Source organism: Linepithema humile, chromosome 2 (assembly GCF_040581485.1).
Source record: "Linepithema humile isolate Giens D197 chromosome 2, Lhum_UNIL_v1.0, whole genome shotgun sequence".
In the NCBI taxonomy this organism is placed as follows: Eukaryota; Metazoa; Arthropoda; class Insecta; order Hymenoptera; family Formicidae; genus Linepithema; species Linepithema humile.
Genome location: NC_090129.1, coordinates 23,023,360 through 23,041,375, shown reverse-complemented (window position 1 = coordinate 23,041,375; position 18,016 = coordinate 23,023,360). Strand labels below are relative to the sequence as shown.

General features: G+C 38.8%; 1 protein-coding gene and 1 long non-coding RNA gene across 4 annotated transcripts in view; one reads left to right on the top strand and one right to left on the bottom strand.

Annotated features, from left to right (window-relative positions):
• Positions 1-18,016, bottom strand: part of LOC136998114 (uncharacterized) — a 158,710-nt gene that overhangs the window by 92,664 nt on the left and 48,030 nt on the right. The window lies entirely within an intron of this gene.
• Positions 1-18,016, top strand: part of LOC105668880 (lachesin-like) — a 122,054-nt gene that overhangs the window by 96,950 nt on the left and 7,088 nt on the right. For all 3 annotated transcript variants that reach the window (XM_067350335.1, XM_012361528.2, XM_067350334.1), the window contains exons 4-8: positions 1,353-1,538; positions 1,863-2,058; positions 2,624-2,752; positions 9,802-9,921; positions 10,293-10,463. In XM_067350335.1, coding sequence (XP_067206436.1) covers positions 1,353-1,538; positions 1,863-2,058; positions 2,624-2,752; positions 9,802-9,921; positions 10,293-10,463 — 802 coding nt within the window. The remainder of the gene's footprint in view (positions 1-1,352; positions 1,539-1,862; positions 2,059-2,623; positions 2,753-9,801; positions 9,922-10,292; positions 10,464-18,016) is intronic.

Genomic DNA, 18,016 nt, shown 5'->3' with positions numbered 1-18,016 from the left:
AACTAATACGCGTTAACCGGTCACAATTGCGTTTTCTCTCTCTTTTCTCTGCCTCCCAGACTTCCGTTTTGCTCTCATTGATTTTAATCCGCGGAAAAAATGGGTTTAATTAATGGCGTATATCAGTGCTCTCGAGCGAATTGCAATAACCAGTGGGAGTTCAATTTAGCGTTGATGATACGAAGGATCGCGAGCGAAAACGCGGTAACCCACATTCGGAATAGTCACGATAGTTACTCGAGAAGTAATATAACTTGCAGAACATTCATGAGAGCGTAAAGAACTTGTGATAAATTATACCAATATGAGGAGCGTACGAGCGAGATATGTTTCTTTGGTTGACGTTTATTTCCATCGTCGTACTATTTTTATATCTAATATGAAGCTCGCTCGAGAGTTTGATGTAAACATAATGTTACATCCTGCGAGAGTGGAGCGCCTGAACTTTGGTACTAAACCGTTATCTCACCGCGACTACCTTTCTTTATTTTTCTGAAAAGTTACGTTCTATGGGTTATCGTGTTCTTGCCCGCGGAATTCTTCATATTTACACACAGCGGCAGACCGTCGCGGCGCGCAACGGTACAGTTTCCCTGTCGAGGGATGCGGCGGAAGAGCCGAAGCAGACTTTGCCATAAACAGAGGATTCTTTCATGAAATATATACTAGCTTTTGATGCCTACCTTCGAGACGATGTATACGAATATTTCATTTGTTCGCGAATAGAAAGCGTTTCATGTTTATATCTCTCTTTCCGCGCAAAGTCTCGCAGGCGTTATCGTAATCGAGTTTCGCAGCTGTGACTGTATTGCGATAGGAAGCTTAAGATTGTACTTCCGAATATTTCAAGAGTAATCGAGGTACGCCGGGAAAAGCGATAGGAAAGTAATTTAGGTTAGCAGAAAGTTCGATCCTTCCTTCCTCTACATTAGCGTGCAGGATAATTCTCAAACTTTGTCTAGTAATCAACTCTTTCAATATCCATTTGTAGCGTATTAAAGCATATCAAATGCCGTTCGTGCTCACATATTCCACATTTAGAAACACAGTTTTGCTTTAATTACATTAATTTACTAAAAAAAAAATAATACTAAAAATCGTATCTGTTAAATTTGATACTGAAAGATTTGATTAAAGTATAAAACAACAAAAAGGGTAGAGAAACAACTGGCTCAATAAAGCACTTTCGCAAAACACTGATGAGGTAAATACCGATTAAGTTTGCGACGACAAAGAAAGATGGCTAGTTAAGCTTAGCAATGAGATTAGGCAGGTCACGCGAAGGCGAGGAGACGGTTCCAAATCGCGCGAAAAAATTCCGCTCTTTCTAAGAAATGGGTTTGTGAGGCCAGGTGGCGTGGATCAAAGCGGACACGAAGGCGATCCTGGCGATTCATGAGCACGTTATCACGAACAATGCCCGTCTATCGGTGACCCACAGCGACTACAACACGTGGACATTGAATATTCGCGGAGCACGCCGAGAGGATCGCGGGATTTATATGTGCCAGGTCAACACGGATCCCATGAAGAGTCAGGTAAGCACAACAAATTAGCAATTGCGAAGATAATTTGTTTTGCGCGAGAAAAAATTTCGCGAGTCTTTTCGCAATTACAAAAATATACATATTAATAATTTATAATTATCATCCAATTTTATCGAGCAAATGGAGAATTCCTGTAACGCGAAAATTACTTCGAGTTCATTAATTTATAATTGCGACCTCCGGACTCCGACTTTTCCGCTTTAATTCGGTCGCTGGTTTCGTTGTATATTTCGTAACACTCCACATTCTCTCCCCGCCGTACACATACACGCACTCACACGGATGTATCATAATTTATCGTCCTCGCATTTGCAGAGCGCGTTTTTGGAGGTAGTAATACCGCCAGACTTCATCGCGGAGGAGACCTCGAACGACATGATGGTTCCCGAGGGAGGTTCCGCGAAGCTGGTGTGCAAAGCGCGCGGTTTTCCCAAGCCCGACATCGTGTGGAAACGAGAAGACGGCGCCGAAATCATTTCGCGGACCGGCCATTCCGGCGGCAAGATAAAATGTAAGGATTCTAAGCTTTATTTCGCGCCAGCCGGTCTCTCTTCTCCCTTGGGAGCGATACAAGCAACGCGCTGCAATATCGAACGGTTTTCTTACCGAACGCGGAATTGTTGACGCAATTAAAATTGCTCCCGCCGGAATAGTTCGCGTTCGACTAGGGTCAGAATTTAATTGGCGGTCATCGCTGACATCGTCAGCGCTTTATTTAAATCAATGGTTTTCAAACTTTCCGCTAAACGTTATGATGTCTGAGAGAAACAGATATGCTGTTTCAATAAACTGCAGTAAATAATGTGTTAAAATATGTATATGTACTACTTTATATAAGTACATTCCTATTTTCAAAATTAATTGCACATTATATGTAAATACTCTTTAAGTAACGAAATATGCAACTATAATACCTAAAACAAATCGGAAATAGATTTATTTAATAACAACAAATCCGCAATGGACGATTATGCATCTGTATAAGTCTAAGCTGTTAAGCCGATCGAATATTAATGTTATACACTTTAATTACATATAACGAGCTAACTTCTGAGAGCGTTCCTTGCATATTGCAGCACTCACTGCAGAGGGCGAAACGCTGACTTTGTCGAAAGTAACGAGGGGCGAGATGGGTGCCTACCTGTGCATCGCCAGCAACGGAGTGCCTCCGTCAGTCAGCAAACGAATGATGCTGCACGTGCACTGTAAGTACATCTACCGTATCCGTATAATCTAATGCGTCCGCTGTACGCCACAAAAGAATTTTTTCGCAATTGTAACCAATTCTTTTTATTAATAATTTTATATCATATAATATATTATTTTATCTATATATTACGAAAATATTCTTTCTACAAGCATTAAATGAACCTGATAAGTCTTTTCAAAGTTATCAATTTAAAGTCAATTTTGTTCGTTAAAGTATCAAAATTGCATACTCGCTTAATAATGTAACGTAATACAATTAAAATGTCTCAATAAAAGATGAGTAACAACGATTTACAAATAAGACTTGTTAAAACTTTCAAACACTACGACACTTTTAAAAGGGAAATAAGAGGAAAAAGCGACGCGCAATTTCTCGTGAAAACTCGGCAAAAAGAATATATCAGAATTTGTAAAGTCGCGAACGCTTTGTAGCAAATTACAAAATAAACTACAAAATTCTCGTGTGTGAGATTTACGGATTAATATTTATGAATCTACATTTATTCAACAAGTCATATGTATGTTTGACGAAAGTACCGTCAATAAAACGAGCTCTCTTTCAATTAACTGACTTTCAATTAACAACAATATTTACGTTCATCGTTTTGCAATTAAGTCATCTCTTACAGAATGTTTTATTAACTAATAAAAGTACATACGAATACTTTAAATATAAGCAAAAACCATCATATGATGTTATATGACATTTTTATAAAACATTTTAACAAGTTCATATTTGTCAATGCTACTCCTATTCGATATAAAAATTAATAAAATAAGATACATTATTTCTTTTATTATATTTTAATTTATTTTATTAATATATTACATTTTATGTTAATAATGAGCAAATATTTAACAAAATAAATAATATAAAATTGCGAGGACAAAAACTCGTCTCTCTTCAGACTTTCTATTTCTTTTATCCGCGATAATAATTGAAATTCTAAAACTTGCAAATTTGCATCATCACTGAAAGCTCTTGTTGACACTATTAATTAATCAGCGTGAGCAATCAGTGAAAAACGCTCGTAAGTTGAAAATAGAACGAGCGTATACGCGAGAGAATACATCGAGATTCGTTTCTTTTTTAACGTACCGCCCCACGATTTCTCGAGCTCCAAAGACGTTTTCTCAAGCAATCCACGAGGTGTAAACTCCGCGAACTACCCGTAGTAGCCTTATCCGCGCGAGACACACTTCTCGACGAAAAGCGAGAGGCGTCTCGAAGGGAATACAAGGCGTCGCGGCAACGGCGAAGAAAAGCGTCGGTTGTACGAGAAGATAGCCATCGTCGCCTTCTCTTGCATAATTTCACCGTAGCGAAGGCAGAAAAGACCGAGGGACTCTCTCCTCTCCGTAAAAGGAAGCTGAGACCAAGAGATGACAAGAACCGCGGCTAGAGGGTACGAAGAGGCGGGAAAAAAAGTAAAATACTGCTTAAATAACGCGTGATGGCGACAAGGTAAAGGAAAGACTTCGCAGGATGATAGAGCGTCGGTAAGGCGAGATAATAAAATTACACTCGGGACGCGACGTTACAACACACCCACGGTTATCCATACTCCCTTCCGAGAAGTTTAGCGGTACGCAACAATAAGGTCCTGCTTAGATTGCACGAAAGTAAAAATAGATGAAGCTAAACACACGAGCCCGTCGCTGTGTTGCTGAGAATATTGTAAATTTAACTCCTCGCACAGTCTCCGTTATAGGATCAGTTTGATTATGTATATCGCATGTTATAAGGACTACAATTTTTTTAAAGAGCAAAGAAGCAACTTTAAATATTTCAAAGAAAAAAATAAAAATAACTAAATACGCAGCTCTTACAAAAAAAGAAATATCCAAAGTCTAACATATGCAACAAAGGAATATTTTACCGCAATAAAACGAATGAATTATACGACAGTAAGAGATACTTATACAATTAGATATTAAGTTAGAACAATTGATGCAATTGCACTGACGTAATTGCTTTAACGTAACACAATTGTAGCAGTCAATAATCGAATAGGAAGGATCCAAAAATAGGAGAATGCGAGAAGTTCGATTTCCAAATGAATTCGCATACGTTGAGGAACTGTATATTTATTGTTCCTTCAAATCCGAAAGTAAGTTAAAAGAGTGTAATACTAAGAGTAAAACGAGCACAGGAAGGTAGTCGTAGCTTTATTGGGGAAGAAGTGTGGTGCGACGATAGCGAGTTAAGCCGCGGTTACGACCGACCCGACCGTGTCTTAGATCCCGGTGAGGAGAGGTAATTCCTCGCCGGAAATTGGACGTATCTGTGTACGTACGTACGCTCTCTCCCTCTCTCTCTCCCTCTCTCTCTCTCTCTCTCTCTCTCTCTCTCTTTCTCTCTTATTCGCGACTGCACAATTTCACACCTGCCTTCGGGCCGATAAGATCGCGTGGGATAATCGAGTTTCATTGAAGTAGTACGCTATAGCGCCCGCGTCCGCGAGCTATTGCCGCGAAATTCGTGGTGTGAACCGGGCATTATGGATAACGAGACGCGTGGATTTCGATTCATTCGGGTATACAAAACTGTTCGTGGTAGATGGCCGATTGCTTCAAACAGTCACGTGACACGACTGTCCAAGTTTCTTTAAAAAATATCCGGAAAAACATTCGGAATCGTCGATTAATACCGTGCGTATGCGATTACGCAATTGCTACTTGAATTGTCATCGATATACACGCTACTTATAAGATTGATATTTTTTTTATATTGCCATTTTATCTGTCCGAAAGCAGAGTACATTTAATAAAATTTTGTGCTACTTATTGCAAAACCATAAAGCAATTTAAATGTCTTTGACATTTTACAGAATTATATATAAATTACTTTTACTCGTAAAATATAAATCTTATCATTACAGTCGCCTTTAATGTCGGAATATATTAGCATTGATAATAATCGTATTAAGTGGTTAACGCTTCCGGATTGCTACGAGTAAAATTGTACTCGCGACTCACGTCCGCTCGTCATTGGCATCACGACGACAGTATGAAAGTTCCCTCCTAGTTAAGGACTCGGAAAAGGGAGACCAAGCCCTGATCTAATCATCGCAAGATGTGACAAGCTGAACTTTACTCGGAAACTTTAAACACCCCGCCGTCCGTTTCGGTTTTAACTTAGTCCCAACGTTTTAACTTCTCCGTTACATCTCTCGCGACTTCCTCCCCTGTTTGCAACTTTTCCACGGAACTCGGACGCGTAATTACGCGTTAGATAAATACGGTTGTACACGAAAAGACGAGAAGAACCGGCGAGAAGCGACGCGACAAGCCGCACCACCACGACAATGCGGAAAATACCAAAACGCCACGAAATGTCTCGACGCGGAGTCTTAACAACGGTTCTTAACAAAGAACCATTACGCCGTAGTAGTATGTGTCGCGAGCGTCATAGAAAAGGATCGGACGTTATCTTATCACTTCAGGAATACCGGGCGCCTGGGTCCTTTGCGCTTAAAGGAGGGGAAATCTTGACTCACTTGGGCTGTAGATTTCGCCGCGAAGCCGCATAGAGACTGAGAGCTGCGGCTTGGTCGACCCGGAAATACAATAACAGGCCATTCTAACGTTTGTAAGTTGACTTTATGCCACCGTTGGCTTCTTTCAAGTAAACCTAATATTATTCGCGATTACTATCTCAGGAATTACACGTGCACTTCCGTTCTAACAAACGCGACGTTGTTTGCAAGAATCGCGATAAATAAAATTTGTAGTAATTTTGTTTTACTTACTGCGATTACTTATCTACCGTTCTGTAATTAACTATTTGCTTAAGTAAGTAGCGGTGGTTTTTTTGTATGCTAAAAATAAATTCTTGTAATTTTTCCTATTTGTTAAAATATTGTAGAACAATCCTTTTATTATTAAATATCTAATTTTTATCTTATCTCTCCTGATAAATACACAAATTTTCCTTTACAAGTTTAACATCACCAAACATTTGTCACAATTTTTCAAAGCGTCATCCCTCATTAATACAAATCGATATGCAAATTATCTATCTAGAGGGCATTTGATGTGATATCGAGAATCGCGTGTACTGCATAGTGCATTAAATTATTACACCGCATTAAATTGTTACACCGCATTAGATCGGAGTATGAACGCGACGAATGTAATTTCGCGCCACAGACCGCATTATGCGCTTTGAGGCTTGCTTTCGCTAAATTAGCAAAGGCGCCGAAAGAAATTGGCTTGTACCATACTTATTTGCAAGCGCGATTGTGTGCTGCGTGGTTAATTCTCTATTTCAGTCTTTCGCTTCAAATCGATCGGCTATGCATTCTGCGGCACGGATATCGCATCCGGGAGCTTATTTGATTGATGTTCGGGAAGCTTATTTTGGCGTCGCTATATTTATCGGCGATAGCGCATCGTGAACTTGCACACGTTACTGTAAACGTAAACACGATAAAGATGCCCCATATTTTGAAAAAATATTCTTCGCTAAGAACATTCTGCAAACAGTCCGCTGATTTATAAATTTATCATATCAACAAATGTTTTTCACAAAATGAATAGACGGACTAAAGATACATTTCAAGTAAACAAATTTTATTTTAACAGAAATATAATTTTCGATACTAAAATCAGAACTTAATATTTCATTGAAGAAAGAATCAATAAAAATAAATAATAACGCTAATTTTAGAAAATTCTATATAGCAATTTCAAATTACGAGTAGAACACTCAAAGGAAATTGTATTCTATCGATGCATGTTCATGGACAAATTTAAACAACTCCATATATTTTTATGGCCGCTGGATGAGCGGTCTGTTTATCGATAAACTGGCCACGTGCAAAATGCACAACGACGATTTGCATGCCGCGCAATTGCTTGGTGGCGAAATGCTCGGCGCCGAAATGTCGCGGCGTATTTGCGTTTCGGCAAATTTGGACCACGGGCTCGTTCACAATTAAGAGTAATGTCGGCCGATCTCGTTGTTTGTTATCCAAACAAACGCGTTGCCTATCGTCGCCTATACGGGCTAAACGTTACACGAAGAATTCCCACCGCGAATATTCATCACTATATGTCGCGCGCGCAAAATCAGTGCCACGAGAGTTTTTGGACGAATCGAAAGTTCACACGTAAATCCGCCGGAAAATCACGCGACAGATTTGCGGGACACGTCCGGGCAAATCGAAGCAATTAAATCTACCTCCCTTTTTCTCTTTCTCTCTCCCCGGTCGCAGCCGAAAGGGATTCATAAATCAATTCTCGCGCGATTGTACGCTTAGGGGCGAAAACGTGATTCAATTCGGCGCATAATTGTTGCCCCGGAATTACCGTGAGTCCACGTGAGTCGAATTAACGCGTGGCGAAGTGTCCCGTTTGTTGTTGCATTTGTGATAATTCGCCTGGCACTTTCTCGCTCATCCACGTTTTACGTTATACAACCGACGCGCGTTATAATTGTCAATTATTCCCCCGCCTCGCGATTATTAATATCACGGTCACATTCGCGATTGCCATCTGACGAGAGCATGTTTCTCGATCAATACGCGGAAACAACTTTCCTTCCTCTCTCTAGCGAAATTCGCAACACAATCAAAATTACCAGATTTTTATTCCGGATTGTCGATATATCTGACTTATGGTTACCCCACCGCTGAACACTTTGTGTATTCCCTTTTCTCATATAAAAGTGTCTCGTCCCGGCGCTGCTGGGATCTTCGGTGTGTGCACAAGTGCGACGCGAGCGCATATATTTCCCAAGCGGCGCGCGAGATAAAGAGTCGACCGAAGACTCGCCGAGGAAACGGCCAGTTTATCTCGCGCCATCATCTTAATTTTCTGTTACCACGTACGTAATATCGTCACCCAGCATTTCACCCGTTGATATCGCCGACGTAATCTTTATTACTGGTATTACGAAAGCGCTATCTTAGAAAACGTTATCTTTTAACGGCGGCGATACAGGATCGTTAGAGATTGTGATGACAAATTTTAGACCACACCGTGAATACAAATAGTCCATCTACATCTATATCTGTATGCAAATGAATACGATTTTTATATTATTCGAATCATTATGTAAAAGAAAATTGAGGTAATACCCTTTATCCTTTCCTTTTGAGACTAATTGCCTCAAATTGTGCTAATTTGGCGAAAGGCGGACTTTCTTTATAAAATGCACGTTTAATCAATTTTTTTACATAAATTACATCGTAGCAATTTATATATCTAAAACTATCACGCAAAGCTGATAAAATTTCTAAACTATTCATTACTCGAGCATCGTTAAAAAAATATTTTTTTTTTATCTCGTTTGATTCCACTATAATGAGCAATTAGGTCAACTTTATTAGATTATTCCGATCAAACTATGCAGAAATTTTCTCTTGTGCAGAAAAGACACGGCAGAGTTCAATGGGCTACAGATTTTCCTCGGGAGCAAAATTTCGCGTCGGTGGGGTTAAGTAGCCGCTGTAAAACGCACTGTAAGCGCCTTGTGACGACACAACGTTGGCCAAGCTTCGGTCGAAAGAAGAAGTGCTCGGCGCGGTCGCCTGTTAAAACGTAAGCAGCTCATGAAAAGCTGCTTACGATACTCGAAACGAAAGGCAGCGCGACGTTGCCAGGAGACGGAAAGAGAGAGAGAGAGAGAGAGAGAGAGGGGGGAGGGAGGGAGGAAGAGAGAAACAGAGAGAGAAAGAGGCAAAGCGTGCCCCCCAGTTCTATTCGCTTGCCAAATGACAATCTGTCAGCGTGTTTCATTAGCGTGAGGTGCTCACGCAGCTCGCTAATGACGCACTCGCACAAAGGGACCACAGTGTACCAAGCGAAGTAAGGCGATTGAATTGTGCAAGTGGTGCAATACACCGTTGTTTCCCTATTCCAAAGTCTCCGCATTGAAACGAGTCGGAAAAATATCCTTTGTGGCGTAACAAGCGATGACGTTCAATTAGAGAAATTAGTTCTCGGGGAAACCGCGTGCGCGAATGGATTCTATTGCCGACGTTGTTGCTGTCAGCCTGATCGGGTGTGTCGCGACTGATCGAGTTGTTATGGATTACAGTTCACCCAATGGTCCAGGTACCGAACCAGCTGGTCGGGGCTCCGATCGGAACTAACGTCACGCTGATCTGTCTCGTGGAAGCGTCACCTAAGGCAATTAATTACTGGACTCGGGAGACGGGTAATAGAACAGTGCAATCAGTGTAGTTCTTGTCGTTCAATTTACTCGGAACGTAGATCTTATCAGTCGATTTAGATTTCAAGTGAACATTAAGATTCTATGTAGTTGGAAAATTCTCATCGCCTGTATCGGAGATGATCTTGATTAATGAAAATATTTAGAGCATGAAACATACTTATCTCTCTGCTTTCTATATGTCTGATTTCCGATCACAATTTAATACTATATAATCGGACAATATTTCTCGTTCACTTACAGCGGAAATTGTCTCTCATTGAGAAAAATATTTTGAGTATAAAGTTTTAACTTTGCTTTCTACATAAATATCTCATTTCTAATCACGACTTAATCTCCCAAACGAATTTTTACAGATGAAATGATAATTAGCAACAGCAAGCACACGATGTCCGAGGTGAAGACATCGGTGTACAGCGTGCAAATGCGATTGGTAATCATGAATCTACAGAAGCTCGATCTGGGTGGTTACAAGTGCATCTCGAAGAACTCTATCGGCGATGCTGAAGGAAACATTCGGCTTTACGGTGAGTTTTCGCAGTTAACGCGTTCACAAGGGCGCAAACAGATCGTAAAGTTTCTATATGTGAGATAAGGCTTCTGGACAGTCTCGAGGAACTTTGCCAGATACAAAACGATATGACAATTTAACTCTCATCGAAGATTAATGCGTTCGTTATGTATTTTTTAAAAATAAAAAATTTCTAATAAAATAATAATTTCTAATAAAATAAAAATAACTTAAACATCAGCAAAAAGAAAGGATATATTTTTGAATAAAATATCCAAAATCTAATAAAATTTGAGCATTTATAAAAACATTAATTCCAAAATAAAGGTAAAACAAAATTAAGAAGAGTAAATTTTTAATTAAATTTAATAATGTTATATTATGTCAAATATAAATTGAATTTTTCATCTGCAATATAAATCTATTTTTAAACGTCTATTTTTACATATGACTTAGAAAAGTGAAAGTGCTTTTCTCCGATAGCTGTGAAACAGCCCAGAATATCACAGACATGTATTTTAGCGCGGTTGCAGCTGCGTCGCTGTCTCAGCGGAGAAAGTATGGTGTATCACTGCAACGCAGTTTCCATTACACGCGCGATTTAATACGTCGCAATCTTGCAGAAGCAATTGACGGCAACAATTGCCTTGTGCATTACGCAATACAACGATATTTTTCTCGTCGTCCCGTAACATGTCGCCGCGAAAATGGTGTTAGGTTTACATATAAAATTAGACGTCTGTTTATTTTTGCATTGTTTGCGTTCGCCACAAAAAGGCATTGATCGATCGAGAACAATAATAGCATAAATCAATCGTTTATAAAAATATGAGGTATTTTGTGACTTATAAAGTGAAATGTTTCTTTTATTATTTCTTTCTTCACTGTACAAATAATGTACCAAAGAATGAAAGAAAAGCAATGTAAAGTGAATCTGGGTCGAGATATTTTACGTACGCTTGTGCAATCTTTTTTAATGTTAACTCCTCGTTTTGGTAATCTCAGGAATTTATCTCGAAGAAACCGCACGACCGTCACTACAAGGATATCGGTATTTGCGAAATTAAGTTTTCCCTCGAGTTTTACTATTTAAGATATCGGAGAGACCGGAACGGAAGACAGATAGGAATTTCCGCAGTTTCTTAGCCACGTCTCCGTCGTAACCGTAAGTTATTTCACGACGCAGATAATATTGTACTCTCTGTATAATATTTATGGAATTCGCTTCCATTGTGTGTCCGCGAAATACCGCTACCGACCATCGATGTACGTCTATGAAATACCCCACCAACCCCCCCTCCCCTTCCTTTAGTCAGTAATCTTTAAAATGTCTTTACGATATCGGTTAAAACATGAATACGATCCTCCCGCTTTCTGCCTGAGAGCTGTCGGTTTTCAACGCTCTCCTCGCGTTCAAACCGCCGTTCTTTAGTAACTTTATGTACTCTCTATAGATTTGCAACACAAATCAAATATATCATGAGTTAAAAAGCACAATAATTATGAACTAATAATCATTAAAAATGTGCATCTTGTTAGAAGCAAATAAAATTGCAATTTTTTTCTAAATGTATCAAAATTTTGCCAAGATTGTTGTTAACCTTCTTAAGATTTTCAATTTATGCTGTATCTGTATTACAGATATCTAATAATAAATAAAAATATACACATATAATTAAAATATCTAAAGCCTAGACAACGCGGTAAAATCTCATGCGATATATTACAACGGCGAATGATGCTGTGAGTGCAATAAGTCATCATAAGTGGTGTCTCATAATTTCTCACACTGATTGAACGTTACGATCCGTTTACGACGCGTATGCAGCCTCCTTTACTGCCAAAAAACGAATGAAAAAAGACACATTTTTCGCGGACGACGCAGCTCTCGGTGCGGTCCTCTCGCCGGTGTGTCATCAGCCGTAAATGCGACCATAACTTCCCGCTTGCTTTCCCCGAGCGCGTCCTTATTTTTTCACGGTTTATTTACCAGATTCCATCACATAATTTTCCGCTTTGTAGCACGAGAAAAAAATTCAACAAAGCTGCGAATTGCGCCGCGCTTCACACGGAAAACATAGCAATCAAGCGTAATCAATTCAATTCATATGCATTAGATTTCCCCAATTTTTAATCTGTGATTGCGGCTGAATTACAGAAAATGCAATCATTAAATTGCAGGAAACTGAAGGGAAATACGTTTTTGAAAGAAAAAACGAGAATGCATATCCAAAATTATTTGACCTAAATTAAACGATGTATTTCGATCTCTAAAACCATTCGTTAGATGAGTTCTTGTAAAACGGCAATTTTGTTTTTTCAGAATAGTGACAGTTCAATTTTGTTGCAATGTTAAATGAAGTGACGTTTCTGCAACATTATTTAACGACATACGTCTGTTTGATTTGATTGTCAATATTAATATATGTTTCATAATTATAGATCGACGACAATTAATACGATGAACTTAACCGTATATGATTCATTGTTGAATCGATTTCCCTCTTTTAAATAAATAACGAAACAGTACTAATTATAAATTTTGAATAATTATAATAAAATATTTTAGTAAAAAGCGGTATAGCAATACTTATTCACAGAGAGAGAATTATCTCTCTTTTGATAATAATTTGGATTATTCACAAGGGACGCGAGATACGTAATACTAATAATTCATATATTATTTGCATACATATTTTACTGTTAATGCATATAATCTTATTCAATAAAAAATTCACGAAAGCTGCGAACTGCGCCGCGTACCATGTAATTTTTACAGTTTACTGTTCTCCGAGAATAATGCGACATACATGATGATATATACTCTTAGTCAAGAAATAGCAGAATGAACAAATATCGTTATGCTCGCAGAACACATCTTTCATGCAATATCCTGTCTAAAAACATCCTGTCTCAAAGTTATCTTATCAATAAAAGATCCAGTTATCGAGTTATATGTCGTGAGCTTTGCATGCATCCGGCGCATTGCCGTAACGAAAATTCCGCGCGCCGCGTGATCAGAGCGGAATTCCTAACGAATTATCGATGAGAGGCGCGAGTAAAATTACATATTCACACACGGCAATGCAATCCGCATTTGGAACCCTGCACGCGCGCTAAATACATCAACGTACATCACGGAAAGCGTAGGGGAGGGATACTGAAAGGAGGAAACATAAAACTGAACTGCATTATTAGTATCGCGACGAAACGATGATAATCTATGCAAAATTGCTTATGCAATTTTTCAGTAAGAAAACTCTCGCCTTCGAGGCTTATCTATCTTTATCCTCCAACCGTAGCATGAATAAAATGACGTAACAAGTGGGACAAAGTCGCGGCCGATATTTGCGAGTTAACTATCTCCGCTCGTAAGCGCGCGCGCAACCCTAATGACGGCAATTTTATCGCACTGTCGTGTAAAGAGCGGGCGAGGGTGCGCGATACTATCCCGGTCTGCTCGAACTTCTCGTTGAAGTCACGCGATCAGATAAGCTCGACGGATTAACCGTTAAACCGTTAAACCGCCGGTGTAAACGGAGCGCGATGAGCAGGGTGAAAAGAGCGCGGTACTCTCTATACATCGAGGTGGTTCGCGGTAGGTTTAAGAGCGCGGCAAGGCGAGGGCGAGGACCGAAAGGCTGCACGGAATGCGGAAGGACAGTGGCGGCATGTTGGCGCGTCATGTTGAGAACTGAAAGTCCGCGAAACAATATCCGAGCTTTCCATCCAGCCCTCGCCCATCTCTGACCGCGCAGTGCCGGGTTTTCGTGTCCTCTTTTCCACCGCTCTTCCGGGGATGTTCTTGTCACAGATTGCGCGCAGTCGAGATTATGGATTTACTTTGATAAATGGTGACTCGATATCCGTGGCGTAACCCCGGGGTGAAGATTGCATCGCTTTAAATTATAAGTCTACGGGTTTGATTCCCATCGCGAGGTTGTACAAAAGAATTTCTGATATTTTAAACTTTCTTCGCGTAGATACAGCGTTTCGTAGATTTCAAATAAATCGTTTAATTAATTAACGCTACGTTTATTTTATAATAAAATTATATAAATAACACGAATTTTGAAATATTAAAAATTTGTAATTCTTAATCGCATTCTGTCGCAATTTTGACTTGTCAGAAAAAAGACTTCAAATTCTCAAGGAAATATTATTGCTAGTAATTTAGAAAAATGTTGAAAATGATCCAAGTATTATTTGTGTTTCCGATAATGATTTCTTGTGAATCAGGCAGCATGAGTAGCGAGCGCGTCGCCAAAAAAGCGCTGCGGAACAATAGCGAAGATCGTCGGGGCGTCACGTCGCTAGTTAAAAGACCGTGAAACAATATCTAACGTGGCCGCCATCCCGCCGTTATCTCTCTTCTTGCTCTCCGTCATCCCGGCCTCGCGTACTACCGTGTCTCGTATTAGTTATCGTTTATCAGCCGGCCAGACAAAACGCGCCGTCCGGAATTGGGTGAGCCATCTGTTGCCAGACATGATCGATAAAAGTCTGCCAAGTGTTATCAGTGCTAAACTGCTATTTCGACGGGCTGCCGCACGCGCGCACCCTCTCCTCTCTCCACACTTCTACTTCTTCTTATAGTTCTTCTAACCACCGGTCTACCGCAACCTGTCTCTTCGTTCGTAGCAGCTGTACGCGGGGCGTCGCAGACTTGCCGCGAAAAATGTTACTTTTTGAGGAAATTATTTGACCAATTTTTGCTGAATAAAAATTCTCAGAGGGAAATAATTACGGAAATGTTTCATGTCGCAAATAAAGGGATTTCCAAGGATTCAAATTCGCGAGTAATAAATGTGAATTTTTTATGCGAATCAAAGATAACGTTTTTGCATGGATAATTTACAGTCATATCTGGATTAAATTCATTAGCGATACCACTGAGTGCAGTTCACCAAGCGAAAGGAAAATTAGGATGAAAATTGCGTCTCGCGCTGCGGGATTCGAGTGTTCTCTAATGAATAAGTAGCAATGGCTAGCTAGAGAGAGGTACCCAACTCAATATCATTGAAACACAATCTTGTCAATTAGCCCTGTGATTTTAGTATTTAGTAGTTTCAAAACTGTACGATTAGCATAGGAGTTAGAAACGTTACACTCTAACGTTATGCGAGTCCGATTGCGCTAATATACCTAATTCTGTTTCAGAACGGGTAGCATTTAATTAAATCGCCATAATTCTATCGTAATTAAACATATCAAAGTATTTTCAGTTAACTTTAAAATGTATATATTTTTTAATGAATTAAATTTAACTGAAAGAGATATATTATATGTATCTAGAAGAAATTAATAGAAGCACAATAATTATGAAGCTCTCTCAATAATGCATGATGCAAATAGGTACGTGTGAAGCTGGCATATCATTTCGCGGAAACTCACAAATAATTAAGAGTTCTGACTTTATTTTCAATAGTTCTAGAGTTCCTGATAGTTTAAACAAATAGTTCTGGCCATTAAACCAACGAAAATGCCTCAGGACAAACTGAGACGCCAACTTCACGCAGCGTCTCACTTTGTCCTACGACATTTTCCTTGTCAATAATTGTTGGAAATTAAAAGATTTATAGTTCTACAAGAGTTCTAAGAAGAGTTCTGCCTTTTAAAAGCAATAAAATATCAATAAAGATAAAATAAGAACAAGCGAATCCTTATATCTATAGATATACAGATGAGACGCCGGCCTATTTTCAAGAGTTCTGTTTATTCCAAATCAGTTTTCGTATAATTCTGGACATACACAATGCCTTTCCAAGGAGTTCTGATGGTTACAACAATTAGAACTTTTTTTAAAAAATTATTTTGCCCAAAAAACGTATTTTTTCGGGTATAAAGGTGAGACGCTGGTCGTATTTCCATAGTTCTATCGATTTTAAATGACATTTTGCGTCAGACTGTAATCACTTTTCATTTCTATGAAGAATTCTATGCGTTATTAGAATGTTAATTAAATAAATTAGATCTTTTGAAGCGCTGGACGTATAAATACCGAGCTATCGAGGTGAAACGTTGATTGTTTTTCTACAACGTCATGAATTAAAAAATTTTTATTTTACTGTGTAAGTATATTGTTTTAAATGTCCACGCCGTGATTCTGGATTATGCTAAGAACAAGATAAGTACATTTAAAACAATACACTTTCACACAATAAAATAAAAATTTTAAAATCCATGACGTAGAATAATGATCAGTCTCACCTCGATAGCTCAATATATATACGTCCAGTGTCTCGAGAGATCTAATTTGTTTAATCAACATTCTAATAACTTTTACGCATAGAACTCTTCGTAGAAATAAAAAGTGATTACAAACTGACACAAAATGTCACTTGAAATCGATAGAATTATCGACATACGACCAGCGTCTCACCTTTATACTTGAAAAAATACGTTTTTCAGGCAAAATAATTTTTTAAAAAAAGGTCTAATTGTTGTAACCATCAGAACTTTTTGGAAAGACATTGTGCATGCCCAGAACTATACGAGAGCTAAGTTGAAATAAACAGAACTCTTGAAAATCGACCAGCGTCTCACCTTTATACCTAAAAAAATACATTTTTCGGGCAAAATAATTTTTAATAAAAAGTTCTAATTGTTGTAACTATCAGAACTCTTTGGAAAGACATTGTGCATGCCCAGAACTATACGAGAGCTAAGTTGAAATAAACAGAACTCTTGAAAATCGACCAGCGTCTCACCTTTATACCTAAAAAAATACATTTTTCGGGCAAAATAATTTTTAATAAAAAGTTCTAATTGTTGTAACTATCAGAACTCATTGGAAAGACATTGTGCATGCCCAGAACTATACGAGAGCTAAGTTGAAATAAACAGAACTCTTGAAAATCAACCAGCGTCTCACCTTTATACCTAAAAAAATACGTTTTTCGGGCAAAATAATTTTTAATAAAAAGTTCTAATTGTTGTAACCATCAGAACTCTTTGGAAAGGCATTGTGCATGCCCAGAACTATACGAGAGCTAAGTTGAAATAAACAGAACTCTTGAAAATAGGCCGGCGTCTCATCTGTATATCTATAGATATAAGGATTTGCTTGTTTTTATTTTATCTTTATTGATATTTTTTTGCTTTTAGAAGGCAGAACTCTTCTTAGAACTCTTGTAGAACTATAAATCTTTTAATTTCCAACAATTATTGATAAGGAAAATGTCGTAGGACAAAGTGAGACGCTGCGTGAAGTTGGCGTCTCAGTTTGTCCTGAGGCATTTTCGTTGGTTTAATGGCCAGAACTATTTGTTTAAACTATCAGGAACTCTAGAACTATTGAAAATAAAGTCAGAACTCTTAATTATTTGTGAGTTTCCGCGAAATGATACGCCAGCTTCACACACACTGCAAATAGAGTGAATGTAATCACTTTGCGAGAGGAGAGCACGTGTATTTGAACTGTGATGCATCAAACTAAACGGGAAATTAGCGTTTGTTACTTCGTAACGGACGAGCCGTACCGATTGATCCTAACATGCGAGAGATAACGGCGCCTCATATCGTTGCCCCCCGCAACATCACGTTACTCGCTATCACGTATCGACTTGC